Source organism: Schistocerca gregaria, unplaced genomic scaffold, assembly GCF_023897955.1.
Source record: "Schistocerca gregaria isolate iqSchGreg1 unplaced genomic scaffold, iqSchGreg1.2 ptg000973l, whole genome shotgun sequence".
Taxonomy (NCBI): domain Eukaryota; kingdom Metazoa; phylum Arthropoda; class Insecta; order Orthoptera; family Acrididae; genus Schistocerca; species Schistocerca gregaria.
Window position 1 is genome coordinate 1 of NW_026062325.1, and position 15,241 is coordinate 15,241.

General features: G+C 50.7%; 6 protein-coding genes across 8 annotated transcripts; 3 read left to right on the plus strand and 3 right to left on the minus strand.

Annotated features, from left to right (window-relative positions):
• Positions 1–17: 17 nt before the first annotated feature.
• Positions 18–2,330, minus strand: LOC126326120 (uncharacterized). Of its 3 annotated transcripts, none has more exons than XM_049995549.1 (4): positions 2,206–2,330; positions 1,976–2,107; positions 1,727–1,851; positions 18–1,621 (listed from the first exon to the last, which is right to left on the minus strand). In XM_049995549.1, the coding sequence occupies exon 4, from the start codon at positions 1,614–1,616 to the stop codon at positions 450–452; it is 1,167 nt and encodes a 388-aa protein (XP_049851506.1). In that variant the 5' UTR covers positions 1,617–1,621; positions 1,727–1,851; positions 1,976–2,107; positions 2,206–2,330; the 3' UTR covers positions 18–449. The 3 variants fall into 3 exon arrangements, with proteins under 3 accessions (XP_049851506.1, XP_049851505.1, XP_049851507.1); XM_049995548.1 differs by having other exon boundaries at positions 1,727–1,854; positions 2,206–2,329; XM_049995550.1 differs by having other exon boundaries at positions 1,727–1,854; positions 2,175–2,321.
• A 1,038-nt stretch (positions 2,331–3,368) lies between these two features.
• Positions 3,369–4,160, plus strand: LOC126326128 (uncharacterized). Its single transcript, XM_049995558.1, has 4 exons — positions 3,369–3,560; positions 3,628–3,810; positions 3,884–3,959; positions 4,036–4,160. The coding sequence occupies exons 1-4, from the start codon at positions 3,369–3,371 to the stop codon at positions 4,158–4,160; spliced, it is 576 nt and encodes a 191-aa protein (XP_049851515.1).
• Positions 4,161–4,208: 48 nt separating this feature from the next.
• Positions 4,209–5,751, minus strand: LOC126326116 (translation initiation factor eIF-2B subunit delta-like). Its single transcript, XM_049995545.1, has 2 exons — positions 5,685–5,751; positions 4,209–5,458 (listed from the first exon to the last, which is right to left on the minus strand). The coding sequence occupies exons 1-2, from the start codon at positions 5,749–5,751 to the stop codon at positions 4,209–4,211; spliced, it is 1,317 nt and encodes a 438-aa protein (XP_049851502.1).
• A 2,072-nt stretch (positions 5,752–7,823) lies between these two features.
• LOC126326130 (uncharacterized) lies at positions 7,824–8,570 on the plus strand. Its single transcript, XM_049995560.1, has 2 exons — positions 7,824–7,873; positions 8,121–8,570. Exons 1-2 carry the CDS (start codon positions 7,871–7,873, stop codon positions 8,568–8,570), a joined length of 453 nt encoding a protein of 150 aa, XP_049851517.1. The 5' UTR covers positions 7,824–7,870.
• A 64-nt stretch (positions 8,571–8,634) lies between these two features.
• Positions 8,635–12,830, minus strand: LOC126326123 (uncharacterized). Its single transcript, XM_049995552.1, has 3 exons — positions 12,490–12,830; positions 12,155–12,409; positions 8,635–12,000 (listed from the first exon to the last, which is right to left on the minus strand). The coding sequence occupies exons 2-3, from the start codon at positions 12,290–12,292 to the stop codon at positions 8,761–8,763; spliced, it is 3,378 nt and encodes a 1,125-aa protein (XP_049851509.1). The 5' UTR covers positions 12,293–12,409; positions 12,490–12,830; the 3' UTR covers positions 8,635–8,760.
• Positions 12,831–13,066: 236 nt separating this feature from the next.
• Positions 13,067–14,330, plus strand: LOC126326127 (uncharacterized). Its single transcript, XM_049995557.1, has 2 exons — positions 13,067–13,146; positions 13,239–14,330. The coding sequence occupies exons 1-2, from the start codon at positions 13,081–13,083 to the stop codon at positions 14,328–14,330; spliced, it is 1,158 nt and encodes a 385-aa protein (XP_049851514.1). The 5' UTR covers positions 13,067–13,080.
• The last annotated feature ends 911 nt before the right edge of the window (positions 14,331–15,241 follow it).

Genomic DNA, 15,241 nt, shown 5'->3' on the forward strand with positions numbered 1-15,241 from the left:
ACACACGCGAGACAGATAGGAAGTGGTGAAGTTGGGAGGAGATGAGGAAAGTAATTGTGGGCCATGGCGAGACGCTATACGCCTACGATTGTCGATGCGGAGGGGAGTATGAGGTATTGGGCGCGCAGCTGTCAAACGCGAGCCGAGTTCCGTGTAGCGGATGTAGTTTGACCATTGTCGTGGTGACGGGGGGGACTTCTTCTTTTTTTACAACGAAGGCTGCTCACGAGGACGCGCCGGGCGTCTGATTCAGCGTGACGGTATAGACTTGAAGAAGGCCGCTGTAAAACAGAATGTACAACTTGTACGAGGGCGGATTGTGCATTTCAATTTTGTGACAAGCGATACCCACGATAGGCAGGTTGAACTTGCTGATACACTTTTCCGGAATGAGCTCATATCTCTCCAGGTGCGAGTTGTACCTGATGGTGATGAGCAGCGCGGCGCAGCTACCTTGGTCCCCAGCCACGATGAGGGCTGAGCTCCGCTATGAAGAGCAGAATGGAGATCTTCTTCATCCCGTCTGACACGCGAAGCGACGTGCGTTGACTGAACGGCTGGGAAAGCGATGCGAGCGTCTGCAAGCTGTGGTCCAGGAGCAACAAAGTACGTACAGTGCTACACAAAATTAAAAATTGAGAAGATGGGAGATTTTTGTGTACCGACAAACCGTCGGACGATGCATCTTCCGGCCACGCTTGGGACTTCCGCGCAGGCGCCCCCTTATCGAAAGAAATCGACCCCCTGGATTGCGAGATCTCGACGAACGTTGTATTGACAACCGGCAACTGCTGTTGCATGTCAACAAGCTGTTCAAATTGGTGGCTAAGCTGACGGAAGCTGAGAAGCGCATGCAACTCATCATCATTCAAGTCTCCTAACACAAAGCTCATGTCGTAAATCGGGAAACCCACGCCATCTTCCGCCATCCGGCCTTCATTGTTGTTAACGTTCCTCCGATTAGATAACGCCTGCATAAAAAAATCACTCAGAATCACCTCGTCCGCCTGTTCCTCCTCTTCTCCGACACGCGAATCATCTAATACACGATGCTCGTCTACCGCGCCACCAACATCATGCCTCTTATCCCCACCCCCCTCCCTCACCTCTTGCAGCCCCCTGTCCTCTTTCAACTCCTTCAACACCTCTCTCGTCGCTCGATAATGCGACAAATCCTTTCCCATCTCTCTCTCATACCCTTCTATCACGTCATCTCGCTCCAAGCGGCGTTCCTCCTCCTCCTCAGTCATCCTCATAACCTCCTCCGGCAAATCCAGCGCCCAAGCCAGCAAACTCGGCTCCTCGTACGTCATCACGTCCTCCTTCCTCAACCAAAGACAACACCAACCCCAGTGAACAAACGACTTCTTCGCCACCTCCCTCCCGCTCCGAAGATGCCAAATCCGCACAGACCGGTCAATGCTCACCGTCAACAAGTACTCCCCGCACGGCGAGACGTCAATGCACGGTAAGTTGTGCTCATGCATCCCAAAAGTCTTGAACGTGTCATTCGGGCGCTCGCAACCCAAAGTCCCAGCGCGTAACTCGATGCGCATTCGACCCAGCAAACACCTGAGAACTGTCCGCATGGGCAGCAAACGACCAGACGGACTCATCGTTGCTTAAAGTGTACCGCAAATGTGTCATGTTAGTTTCGTCTGTCAAAAAAAAAACAAAACCACCTCCCCTCTCTCTACGGCTTCCGTGGACTCAGAACGAAACCTACTAGAGCACAATCGGCGACTTCTGCATGTTTTCTATCTCCCATATTCTGATCACTCCAGAGTCATGCACCGAAATCAGACAACTGATCCCAGCAATAATTTGACACCGCATGTAATTAATGCCATCCTGCTTTTTTCCCCCTCCACCAACAGAAAAAAAAAAAAAAGGACGTTACAACGAAAATTCCTCCCTGCCAAGAACCTCAACCCCTCGCTCCGCAGCCGCAAGGCCCGCAACGATAGAGACATACATTCCCATAATGGATTCTGTACAACCTTTGAAACGGCAGCCCCTCATCGTCCGTTTTGTAACAATAGATCGAAGAATTAGAACCAATAAACAGGCGCTTTCCGTCCGCCGACACCGAGAGAATGTTCAGCTTCTAAGCGCAACAAGGGGGAGTCAGAAATGTGGACCCCACGTCAAAAATACTGGTCACCTGCGCGTACGTCACGCGCCAAGACGCGTCAAAAACGTTACCCATAACGAAGGCCTAATTGAAGTAATGACCTCGTGGTCAAAATGTACTTTCAACCTAGAAAAACAAACGACCGTAGGATCAAATATGTGAGAATGAGAGGCGCCCATATCAGGATGAATGTGACACTTTATAACCAATCTTTTACTATTTTTTTATTTTTACGTCAAAAAATTCTTAATACCTCTCCTCAAAACCACCAACTGATTCGCCGCCCTGTTCGTGCCACCCTTCGAATCGCTAGGCTCGCATTGACGAACTCCAACGTGCGCCCCTTCGTTCCATCGCTCACCGCTGCCGGCACGTTCAAACCCAGAACGAGCCGTTCGTCCTCAGATTTTAGAAATTTCCGCGACACACCAAATGATCTGATAAAATTTTGTGAATTGACAAGCGATACATCAAGCGACGCGCCGAGCACTGACGACGGTTCTACCCACCTCGTGCGCAAATGAATCCGGTCAGCGGTGGCACTCTCCCCGCTCAGGACACACCCGCCTTCTTATGTGTTTTTTTCTTTGTATAAAATATTTTGACACGAACGGCACAAACCCATCTCGTTTCAGAAAAAGCCTGTAGTCCCTCTCTCAGCGCCTGGAAGTCATCCATTGTGGAAATTGTCGATGTATTGCAATCGAATTGGAGCGCGCCTGCACTTCTTGACTGAAGCATGTTGATGACGCGCATCACTCTACAGATAGCCGGCCCCATGCCCAGGAGCGTCACGGTAGTGCCTCTAGTGCGCGAGAGTCAGAGGGGACTCGAAGGATGGGGAACTGAGGCAATTCCGCCGCGTACCTGTCAGATCCAAACATTTTAAAATTTTTTTGCAGCAAACAATCGGCTTTGTATCAGAAGAAACGTAAAACTCAGTCTCGCCAAAGCTACGCTGCGGTCGCCTCCCAAAAGATGGTCTGTCGAGAAGAGAACGAAATGGTCAGACTCTCAAAAGAAAGAACGTGTATGGGCCGGGTGACGCGCACGTACATCCTTCGGTTGAAGCGAGCGCGCGCCGAGGTCGCGGAAGAGAGTGCTCCGGCTCGCTGCTCATGACCCGCGCTCGTTATCACAGTTAGTGCGAAATCTCGTACACTGTTTTCAATCAATGGAAACATGCCATAATTTTTTTTTTTTTCACCTCAACACAAAAAACACTTCTAGTCCAATGAACCGACGCCAATGGCTCTTCAGCATCTTGCTACTGCCATTCCTGGCGGTGTTCATATGGCGCAAAAGGTGGAGGGCGCTGGTGCTGTGCTGTTCGAGAGCTCGGAAGTCGCTTCCTCCTCGTCAGGATGACGCCCGTACCGAGAAGCGCGTTCCAATCCCAAAAAGAGCCGTTGTGGACACGCTCGATGTACGCGCGTTCGAGTGATCGGTTCTTCAGAGGAAAACGGTTTGCTGACGCCTTTTGTGCCTTGTAGACACTCCTTGTGCGAAGCGAGGGACGAGTTTCCGTGATTCAAGACGGCGTCAGAGCGTTGAGCAGACTCATTTCCAAATACAGCACGGATGTCTACCTGCTGACGAAGTGCGGCTCGGACCAAGAAGAGAGCCAAATACGCCAGCTATTGATTCAGGAAAACATTTCCGGACTCGAGCCTCACGTACGTGGGAAAAAGCGTAGAACTCTGAGCGAGCCCCTCGTGGACTTCAAGGGACGAAACATGTTCCATAAAGAAATTACTGTTTTGTGAGACAGAAGCAGGACGCATTCACATGGTGAGGCAGTTGGAGCCCGACCTCGTCGTCAGCGGTATGTCAGTGTTCAGCGAATTATGTTGTTTTTTGTGCAAAGTTTCGCAAGCGCTGATTTTGCGTTCGTGACCAAGGCTCGTTGCCGATGCTCAAGGAGCTCGAGAAGTGGGTGCCGAATCTGCTGTGCACGAGGAAGGGCGTGTCAGATGGCAGGGTGGCGTTCGGAGCCATGGCCGACATTGGCACGGGGGAGCATTAGACCGACCGTACAGAAAAAAAAAAGTGTACGCTGCATAAAAAATTGCTTTTAAGTGATAGAATAGAACTCGCGTATGATAACAGGTACGGACGTAGGCGGCACGGCGCCGACTTCGCTGATGACCATGGATATAAATTCGGTGGGGGTGAGGTCGTATACGAGGTTGAGTAGTTTCAGGTTGGGGTTTTCGCGCCAAAAGTGGAGGGGATTCGAAGAGGGCGGGTTTGAGGAGGATACGAGCTCCTCTGGGTCGCCGAGTTCATTTTGACATATGGAGTCGAGCTGGCTGAGCTCGCAGAACTTGTAAGTTTCGCAAACCACGAGGACCGGGATATGGTTGGCATTGGCCATCATGCACACAATCGCTGTACCGACACGGCTGTAGACCTGGCCGTTGTTCATAAGAGCGTGGGCCCCTATCAGTACCTTTGTGGCCGTTTTGATGACGTAGGAGATGGCGTTGAGGAGAACGTACTCGCACGGTATGCGGAGCATCGAAAGCTCTTCGAGGATAGTCCTGCCCTCGTAGTGCGGCCTAGAGTCGACGATGATGGCACGAAACCGCTTTCCCTGTCTGGCGGCCTCTTTGAGAGACTCGAGAACGGCATTGGATCGACAATAGGTTAGAATGACGTCTCCGTCGTAAATTTTTTGACTGGTAATTTTGGCAGCTGTCTTTTCTGCGTCAACAACACGATCTCGAATCAGCGTGTCTAGTTCTTCCACGAGATAGCGCTTAGCCTCTTCGACGCTCATGCTCATCGTGTTCCCGATCTTCCTCTTGAAATGTCGAATCATGTTGCCCATGCCAATCGAATACGGACGACAGTCTTTGATGAACTGAATGGTCGGCTCGATTACCTTCTCTAGCTCCATTCCGAAGCATTTGTTGGTCACCTGCACGTAGTTCTCTACAAAGTTTCTGAACATCTCCAATATGGCCAAACAGCGCGCATTCGCGCCCTGAATCTGGTAGGACGCGTACTTCAGCCCCAAGGAAATTGCCACCGATGGGATGTTCAAACCCCCTAGCATAATTCTCTCCGAAATTCTGGTGCTCGACGACCTCTCAAACTGAGGCAAATGCGAAAATAACGTCACCTGCTTCCGACTCGGCTCCAACGATATAATCTGCTTCTTCTTCGCCCTCTCTCTCTGCTTGGGATAGTCGTATTGGGGCTTCTTCGACGACTTCGGACCACCGCCATTACCCTTCCTCGCGCCGCTCTGTTGGCGCTCGCCCTTCCTCCCCTTCTCCTCATCCTCCCCCGCCTCCTTCTTGGCGAAACGCGTCAGTACTTAAACGCATCGGTACACAATCCATACACGCCGCATACATACTTTTTCTCTCTCTCGCGCGTCTTTTTCCTTGTCTCCAAACTGCAGTGGCGTGAACTTCTTCATGGAGGTGGCGTTGCCGTTCCCTTTCTTATCCAACGCTTCTTCTGCGCCCTCGCGGAGACCAATTTTTCCCCCCTGTTAGCCCGGCAACTCCACGTGCGCTTGTGCGGTCCCCCCACGTACCTATCCGCTTCACCGTCTCTCCGTAAGAGGAGGAGACCAGCGCGTCGTACAGCTGGTCGCACTCCATCGCCAGCGTCGAAAATGCGCTCCCGACCAAATCGCCTCTGTCTCGTGGACGCGAACGGGGGCCAACAAAAAAAAATGAAAAAAAAAAAACTCGTAACACGCATTTTTCGCGCGCCCCCTCGCCCCCACCTCAGAAATCTTCTACAACACACAATCTCCCAAACACCCGCGCAGCCCGTCGCGTCCCCCCGCAAGCGCAGCGCTCGCGGACGAACCCACACAGAAACACTGCTTTGCGCTACACGCGCGACCAAGCAGACCAAGCACCGGTATCCGCCCGAGCAAGCTCATTTTGTTTATTGCTTTGTCCTTCTGTGGTGAGCGTACTGCACCACGCACCCGACGGACGTCCCCAAAAGAATGACGGGGTAAATGATGTCAATGTAGGGAATGTTCTTTGGCAGGTTCAGCTTTTGTCGGTGATACAGCTGGACTACGGTGTTGATGATCCCCAACACGAAGTACTTTTCGGTGGAGATGAAGTAGTCTAGTGAAATCGCTATCAAGAGAGAGCCTATGAAACTTGTTGCCAAAATGACGGCAATCGTTTCCAGAACAACTGAGAGGACTGCACAGCCTATGATAATCACGGCGCACGCCACGTAGTAGTACACGGGCGAGTAGTCAGTGTGATTTTTGATGATCACTGACGTCGAGTTCACGAGTAACCATCCAAAGATGATGCCAATGCAGAAAATAATTATTTTCCTAATACACAAAATGGCAGATACACCCGTTATCGCAAGTGCTATGAGCGCCGTCGCGTAGAGCTTCAAATCGGTGTATATATACAACGCGTAAAAGGAAGTCGCGAAGACTGTCAACAATATCAGAGCGCTCACCACCGCCTTGAAGAATCGTTTAGTTTTCTAGGACTTGAAAATCGACTGAATGGTCCACAAATGCACACGCACCCTATATATTCGGAGTCCCAGGAGCAGAGACATGACACCCAAAATCAATATAATGGAGGCCGCCACGTACAGCTCGACCGGATTCGATCTTATGTAGTCCTCGAAGTTGAGGGCATTGATTTCAGCGCGAAAATCTGCTCTCACAAAACGTCAACACTCTCTCTATGCTGGACGATTCGGGGACTTCTCAGACAGGCCTCGACGCAATTCCTAGACTTGCTAGCGCTTTCGAACCCCCCCCTCATCGAACAATACGCCCCTTCGCTCCGAAGCTCAATTTGGAAAGGCTCGTTTGGAAAAAAAATAGAATTCAAAAAACACCCCTCCAAAAAGCCTCCACGTACCCCTAATGATATCCTTTAAATTGCCAAGGACTTTTGGAAACACGCACTGCCGTCAGTACAACTCTTACACACGCATGCGTCTCTGTTCCGAAAAAATCGTACCTTGACGTATAGAGTCCTCCACACTTGACGAACAGCCTACAAACACGTTCTGTGTCGACACGTTCAACAAAGACACGAGCATCAAAGATGCTATGAAGACTGACACACCGGACATGCTTCTTGGTTACTGTTGCAACTGATATATACTGATATATATATATATCGCAAATTATTAATTCTTTTTTTGCGTAATATATCCAAATAGTATGTTCAACCAACGCGTAGACCGCCCCCGCTCGCCCCCCATCGCCGGCTCAGGCGCACCGGAACATGCGTACTTCTTCCGCCTGCGGCCAAAAGGGTGGCGCGGAACCTCCCAGCGAGGCAAAAGGGCACCACCACCATAGACACAAAGGTTGAAACTTGCACTATGTATTTTTTTTAATCTAGAACCCTCTGCAAATCCACGGCACGCGCCAAAAATAGCCCCAACCATCCCCGTCCAATCTCAAATGACGCGCCGAAGATGCGCCATAAATCCGAACGAAAGGCTCGCATCGAAGCCGCCTTCAAACGTTATTTTTCACAGAACCGACAAACACGTATGTGCATCCACCCCCCGAGTGCCACCTTGAAAGACCGTGCGCCCAAGTTCGGTAAACTTCCACTCCTCGTGGGCCACACAAATCGCGACACCCCTGCGAAGAAGTACCCGCAGATATCCAAAAAAATTTTTTTTATGCACACGATTTCATCGCCATCAATTTAGATCTCGCCTCACATTCCCCTCTACCGGATCTGGGTGTCCATTCTCCACGACATGGTACGTGCCTGCAACCTCGCCTCCAATCCGGGAGAAAACGCATAGGCACCCACTCAAAGCGCTCAGTCAGGTGGAGGGCGGTAAACCCGCCCACCGCCATCCGTACACGCCTCGTTGCAGCGTCGTCGGAGAGCGCCCACTTCTGCTCCCAGCAACGGGGAACGCCTCGGGCGACACCCGCTCTTCCGGCCGCGTCGGAGCTACAATAATTTTTTTTTGTTACTGACAGATTTGCGGCACCTTTTAGTCAAACAAAAAAGTAAAGGAACCAGCTCAAGAAGCGTACTACGGCCCAAAGGGTGTACACCAAGACGAACTGGTGTTTGGAATTGCCCGCATCTATGCTTCCTTCAATGACACGTTCGTGCACATCACCGATTTGTCCGGAAAAGAAACCATATGTCGTGTGACAGGGGGTATGAAAGTCAAGGCGGACCGAGAAGAATCCAGTCCTTATTCAGCCATGTTGGCGGCACAAGACTGCGCCGCTAGGTGCAAGCAGGTGGGAGTCACCGCCATCCATGTCAAACTGCGTGCCACGGGCGGTACAAAAACAAAAACGCCCGGCCCAGGCGCACAACCCGCACTCAGAGCACTCGCCCGTGCCGGATTAAAAATCGGACGTATCGAAGATGTCACGCCTATTCCAACCGATGCAACTAGAAGAAAGGGTGGTCGCCGCGGTCGCCGACTTTAAGCTGCCTCAAATTACCTTTAGACTTCGTATATATGATTTAAGCGCAAAAAATATGACGCCTTCCTTTGTTCAGCATTTTCTGTCGATTTGAGTATATTCATTCGCAAACGCCCCCTTTTTTCGAGGTGCCCCCTTTCGCTCCATGTCACGCGTGCGCTCCGTGGATGCATCGTAATAAAAAATCGGAAATTTAGGCGAAATTTCTCCTCGTTTGTCGCCAAATACGCTTGAGCTCGTCGACGGCATAGTCAAAATGAACGGGGTCTTGCAACCTTCGCGACGGCTCCGACAGAGTCGAGCGAAGAGCTGTCGCTTGAAGAGCGTGCCGACAATGCCCTGAGTGTTTGGCGGTGAGCATGTCGAGCTGATCGGCCATTTCGTTGGCGTGTTCGAGCAGGCGCACGGGGAGGTCGGCCATAGCGGCGACTTCCAACCCAAGGCTGTGAAGACACGGCAGAGTAGAGAGTCTGTAAGAGAAAACGAGTGACCCGTTAGATTGGTGAGACGCCATGTGTACACATTGGAATGGGACGCTTTTAAGGCGGAGGTCAAGCACCAAGCGGTGGTAATGAGTAGAGAATAGCAAGCGACATCCAAAGGATGACAGATAGTGCAATACAGAATAGGCAATGGAATAGCCGTCAAAAGTGGACGTTCCTCTTCCGAGCTCGTCAAGAATGACAAGCGAGTGACGAGTTGCTGATTTTAAAACAGACGCAGTCTCCTGCAATTCTCTAAGAAATGTACTTTGATTGGCCAGTAAGTTGTCACTAGCGCCAATGCGAGTAAATATGCGGTCTACTGGACTTAAGTCGAACCTGCTTGCAGGAACCATACAACCGAGGTGGGCCATAATAACTAAAATACAAACCTGACGGAGCAGTGTGCTCTTTCCGCCCATGTTGGGGCCCATAACGACCATAGTCGGCGCCACGTCTCCCCCTAGCTTCAAGTCATTGGGCACAAATGCACTTCCGAGCGCCGGACGAGCGAACGGATGAATCATGTTTTCTGTGTCAATAACTGGATTTGTACCGTCACGGTACGAAATAAAATTGGGAACGCACGCCGTCCCTTGTGACCGTATTCCATCGCTGTACCTCGAAAAACTCAGTATTACATCCAACTCTGACGCATAATCAACGCATTTTAAAATGGACCCCAGGAACCGGTCGTTCACCATTTCCACATAACGTGCCAAAGATTCTCTTGCCAACTCTTCTAGTCTGTCGTTGCATTCGTTCAACTTGCATTTCAGACGATCGATGATCGGCACGCTGTATTGGGCATTCTTTTTCGACTCCTTCAGCTTCTGCCAGTCGTTCGGTACGTTCAAATCGTGGCTCGTCACCGTGACCCACAAACACCTCGACTTCCCCTCCCTCAAACATATCGATTGATCCCCTAGTTTTTCTCGAAAGCGACTCACCTCTTCCTCAATCTCCCGCTCAATGCTCGCTATCGTGTCCCTCAGCTCGTCTACCCTCGCGTCCGCGCCTCGACCGGGAACCAGCTTCTCCTCCCTTCTCGCCGCCTCGCGGTCGAAACCGCATAAATCCAAAAAATCACTCTGATCCGGGAAGTCCGCCACGTACCGCGCCAACAAACGAGGCAACTCGTACTCACTCAAGCTGCCTTTGATTCTAGAGACCGTATTGTTCAATTTTTCGACCAAATCCACAAAATCCAAAAATAGCTTCAAGGAAATGTTCTTAGAACGAACTCGAGCGGACAGCCTCTCCAAATCACCTCCCAGACCCCGAAAGTCACTCGAGAGGTCACTCAATATCCACGCATGCTCGCACAGGAACCCAACCGCCTCTTGCACCTCCAAAACGTCCGCAACTCGGCGCATGGGATGGCATAAACGCCTCCTCATTCGGCGTCTCCCAAACGGTGTCGAACAGCCGCTCAACAACAAAGACAACAATGTCCCTTCCGTCCCTCCGTCGTCACTGTTCTCCAGAATTTCCAGGTTCTTAAGCGTCATGGCGTCCAGCGTCATGTACTCGGCTTCGAAATCCAACAGTTTGTCGCTGTTCCAGGTGTACCGAGCCCTGGGAACCATTTCCGTATCTAAGGTCGTCACCGACATTTGATCGCTTTTTGTGTTGTTGATTCTCACCAACTTCCCAAAATAGATCGCCACCGCGCATAGAGAGCTCATCGCCAACTTACTCGTCGAGTCCTCGCTCAACATGCACCGTACGATAGGATCCGGTACAGAATCCCAAACTTGCTCTTCGATCCCGGAAAAATACTTCGATAGTATCTTTAACACGTCCTGACGCTCTGGAAACGACCCATCACTGTAACACGCATTCATCAACGCCAAACTCAAAGCTTTCCGCGTCTTTCGAGACGTTCGCTTCTTATCCCATAAAACTTCCTTCGGCCTTGCTTGCAAAACCAACGTCTCCAACTTAGACCTTCTATCGTCGTCCTCAAAGCAAAACACGTCCCAACGATAAGTGGACACATCAACTATCGATAAACCAATCTCAACTCGCCCATCCCTCGTTTCCTTATCTACCACAGACATCAAACACCTCGTCCCGCCCACTTTTTCGTCCTTATCGTATTCATCGCCTATATACGTTCCGGCACTCACCACGCACGTCACCTTTCTCTTCTCTGTCGCTCGGCTCTGTGCCTTCTTCTTCTTCTCCTCGTCGCTCCTCGCCGTGCTCTCCTGAGAAATCATCGCCACCTTGTACCCCTGATTCACGAACTTCGACACCCACTCTTCTACTTGGCGTCGATTGACTCCCACGCTGTCCAAATTCTGGTTGTACACCAGACCAAACTTCTCCACGCCCACATCTGCGTCCCCGGCAAACAAACAATAAAAGTCACCCTGTTGAAAAAAAACGATCTCGTCAAAGTGGTCTTTCTTGTATTCCCAATACTGCCTCTTCGGCTCAGAAAAGGTACTCCACACTTCAGGAGGTATCCAAAGACTCGTGGAATCATATCCCTCGTCCGCGGGACTCCTTAGAAATTTGTCCACCGGATTCCTGGCAAAATCGTTCTTGTGCGACGAGCTGCCAACCTTCTTCTTCGCTTTCATGCCCTCTTCCACAAATCCATCCAACGCGCGCCGCCTCGCCTCGCTATTCAACTGCCCCCCACTGCTAGAACCTTTTCCGGCCAACTGTTCCAACTCCGCCGACACAGATTCAGACTCCACGCCCCCATCGCTGCCTAAACGCTCCAAACACCCCTCCTGACTCGAACGCTCCCCACGCGTCGGCGACGGCTTGAAATATTGAGTAATCTTCGGAAAAGATGTCCCAGACCCGCCTCTCTTCAACATCGAAGAACGATCGCACTCTACCTCTGTCGCCGGCGACCCACCTCTCTGCGTCAACCATCTCTTCTGTTCATACACCCTCCTCTTCCGCATGGCCTCCTCTCGATTCCTCCTGATCTTGTCTCGCGCACGCACAAACACCGCGCTTAGCAACCACCTCACGCCCCTTCTTCATACAACACACACACACACATGCACACACTCGGCCAGCTGCGCCCTGCTCTTTCAAACGTGCCGCCCATCTCGACGCTCACACGCGCACGGAACGTACCACTTCCAGCTGCTTCTGTGTCAGCGTGATCGTCTCGCCCTGGCCGTCCTCTGGCAACGACGGACTCGCAGATGAGTCCTGCTGCCCAACAGTGTCGCAAAATACAGAATTTCGTTTTCTATCGGCAGCTAATTCCATTTCGTATTACGGTTTACGACGCGCAACGTCAGTTCAGGACCAGCTCTTAACAACGTCAGTCGGATCTCATTGAATCCAATCGTAAGCAGGCAGTCTTATTGTGCGCGCCTCTGGCAACTGAATGTGTACAACATTTTTCAAAAAATTTTTTGTTAATTCTCAATATCTATAACTCGCACAACCGGACGAACACGCACCTTCGCGGCAATTTTGACCCCCCTGAGGACGCCTCTCCTCCTAGCCGAGCCAAATCCACGCCGACCAGCTTTCTCCACAAGAGCGTTTTTGCTGGTCGCAATGAATTCGAACAAATGCCCGAGGACGCCCCCCTTCCCTAACGCGAAAGGGAAGCGTCTTCGGAAGCCTCTCGACTGCTCTTTGTGGCGGCCCGAACAACTCAAGGCAAAATGTGAAAAAAAGGCAACAGCTGTACAAAATTTTCGAACATGACAACCATCCAACTCCCCCCAGCAACCCATCCCTAAACTACACCCCATTAACCGTGTGGCCTATCTCCCCCAGTCCCGTGCGAGAACGTGGTTTGCTCCCCAAAAAAAAAGTTTAATTTTCTATTGCTCATTTCGCACGAGAAAAATCAGATCTCTCACCCTCCGACGCCCATTCCGAAGGGTTTTTTTTTTTGCTCTCTATTACTCGTCATCTGGCGTGCATTCTGTGACACCATTCAAACGCTCGAACCGTTTCAGCCAGTTTTGGGTCAGTGTTCTTTAATGGCCGTATGCGAGACCTCTGGCATCGGCGCTTGATCTCCCTGGCATCACCGAGTAATGACCGCATCCTCCGCTGAAAAAACAGGCAGAATTCTTCCGGAGACTGACGACGAAGGCGCTTCCGTGCGTCAAGACTTTTTTTTAAAACTCGTGGCGATGCCTTCCTAACCTTGTCTCCGTCGGCACAATCCGTGCACTCCCCTCCTTCAACCTAGGCTGCTGAACTGGAGATCAAAAACGTCGAAAACGCAAGTCTATACACAATAGAAGATGTCAAGTTCCTGCTGAAAAAAAACATAACTTATCAGATCGGCCGTGATTTGGCGGCCAATCGAACCGACGCGATCAATTTAAACCACGTTTCAGTGCATCCTAAACACGCTGAAATTTCAGTGGAACTTCGAGAATCCTACGACGGACACCTGATCAGCTATGTCGAGTCAGGCGTTTACCTCTCCCGATCAGAGAAGGCGAAGGGAGTTCCTTTGGATCTGGGGATCACTCATAAAATTCGCAGCGGGGATTATATTACTTTTGGCCAAATCAAATGTTTGTTTATACGTTCTGCGCCAAAATCGGCCGACACTTTGAAAATTGAAGACCACGGACCTCTACCGCGTCTGTTGGTCTCCTTCCCGGAACGGACCGTGCGCCCACACCCATCTGGGCATCCTCTGTCCTTTGATGGACCTTTCTCTAAATCTATGTCTACACCCCATTCTTCAATTTGCCAACTACGAACGGTCAATTCCGATCCCACACATAACGTCAAACGCTGCGCCAACCCCGGATCTCACACTGCCTCCAAGTCTTCCACACCGACTTGTACACAGTTGCTTCAAGACATTCACAAAATCTTCAATTCAAAAATTTCAGACGCGCCCGTTTGCGAGGGAAGTACTCCGAAACGTCGCGCCTTTTCATCTGTCCTTCTAGATTTTTCTTTTAGCAACTCTTCGCGTCAGTCACCTTTCTTTGATCAAGATCTTCTCTTGTGCGACGAGCAGGACTACTCGCGAAGCGTCATCGACGAGAGATCGGTTCTCTCCGAAACAGTTCACTCTAACAGCCATGATGAAGACAACCAAGTCAACAGCTCCTGCAGCCCTATCGATATTGTACTGTCTGCCAAATGGTTTTTGTTTCCTTCGAAAGCAGTTCCAGCCCTCCGCCTAACCCTTTTTTCCCCCCCGCACAACTTTTCAAACAAAAAATACCTGCCAGCCATGGACGTACGCGTCTACCGACGACAGCACCGAAGTAGCCACCCAGATAATCGATCCACCCATCGACGAAACAAAAGATGAAGAGCCACCGCCCACCTTACTCGAAATCCCGAACCAGGCGAAGAAAAGAGAAATCTGCCACTTGGAAGACAGCAATTCGTCTAAAAATCCCGAGAACATTATCGAACACTCCGTTTCAGACAAACTTCATCGTAACTTGTCTTCTTCGTGCGCCGAATCTACCAGCAATCTCCTGGAAAAAGACCCTTCCGGCCCCCCTGATTGTTCCTCTCATCTAACTCGCCAAAAAACATGCATTCGAACTCCCAACTCAACTTCCAGTGTACCATGTTCAAAAAACTTAAAAAAAAAAAAAACTGTCAAGTCCTCTCCTCACCACCAATCCGGACCCACACTTCAAGGGGGCACAGCCTCGCCTGGTAAGTCGGAATCAGAACCTACTCATAACCAACCTCTTCCACGTGCGTCGTTAGATACTTGCAAGACTACCCCACGTCGGCGTCCGTCCCTAAGCGTCGCATTTACCGGTTTCAGGAAGGACCTCATCTACCCTCTCCAAGAAGACGTCGTGCGCCTAGGGGCCAATGCACAGCAACACGTAAGGTCTAATTGCGATATATTGGTCTCAGAAAAAGTTCAGAGAACCGTCAAATTTTTGTCTGCCATCAGCAATGGGTCCCAGATTGTGACTTCGGAGTGGATCAGGGCATCTACTTCCGCAAACCGACTTCTAGACACAAAGCCATACATTCTCATTGATCGAATATCAGAACGTCAATTTGGGTTCCGCCTCCAGGAAACGCTTCGAATTTCCGCTTCCACAGGACGTACTTTGCTAAAAAATTTGACATTTTATGCCACTCCATGCGTCAGGCCAAATCAAGCGCAGCTAGAAAAAATCATCTCCTCAGCTGGCGGAAGGTTGGTCTCGGACCTTCCTACAAAACCATATTGGAACGAATTGGAAAAAT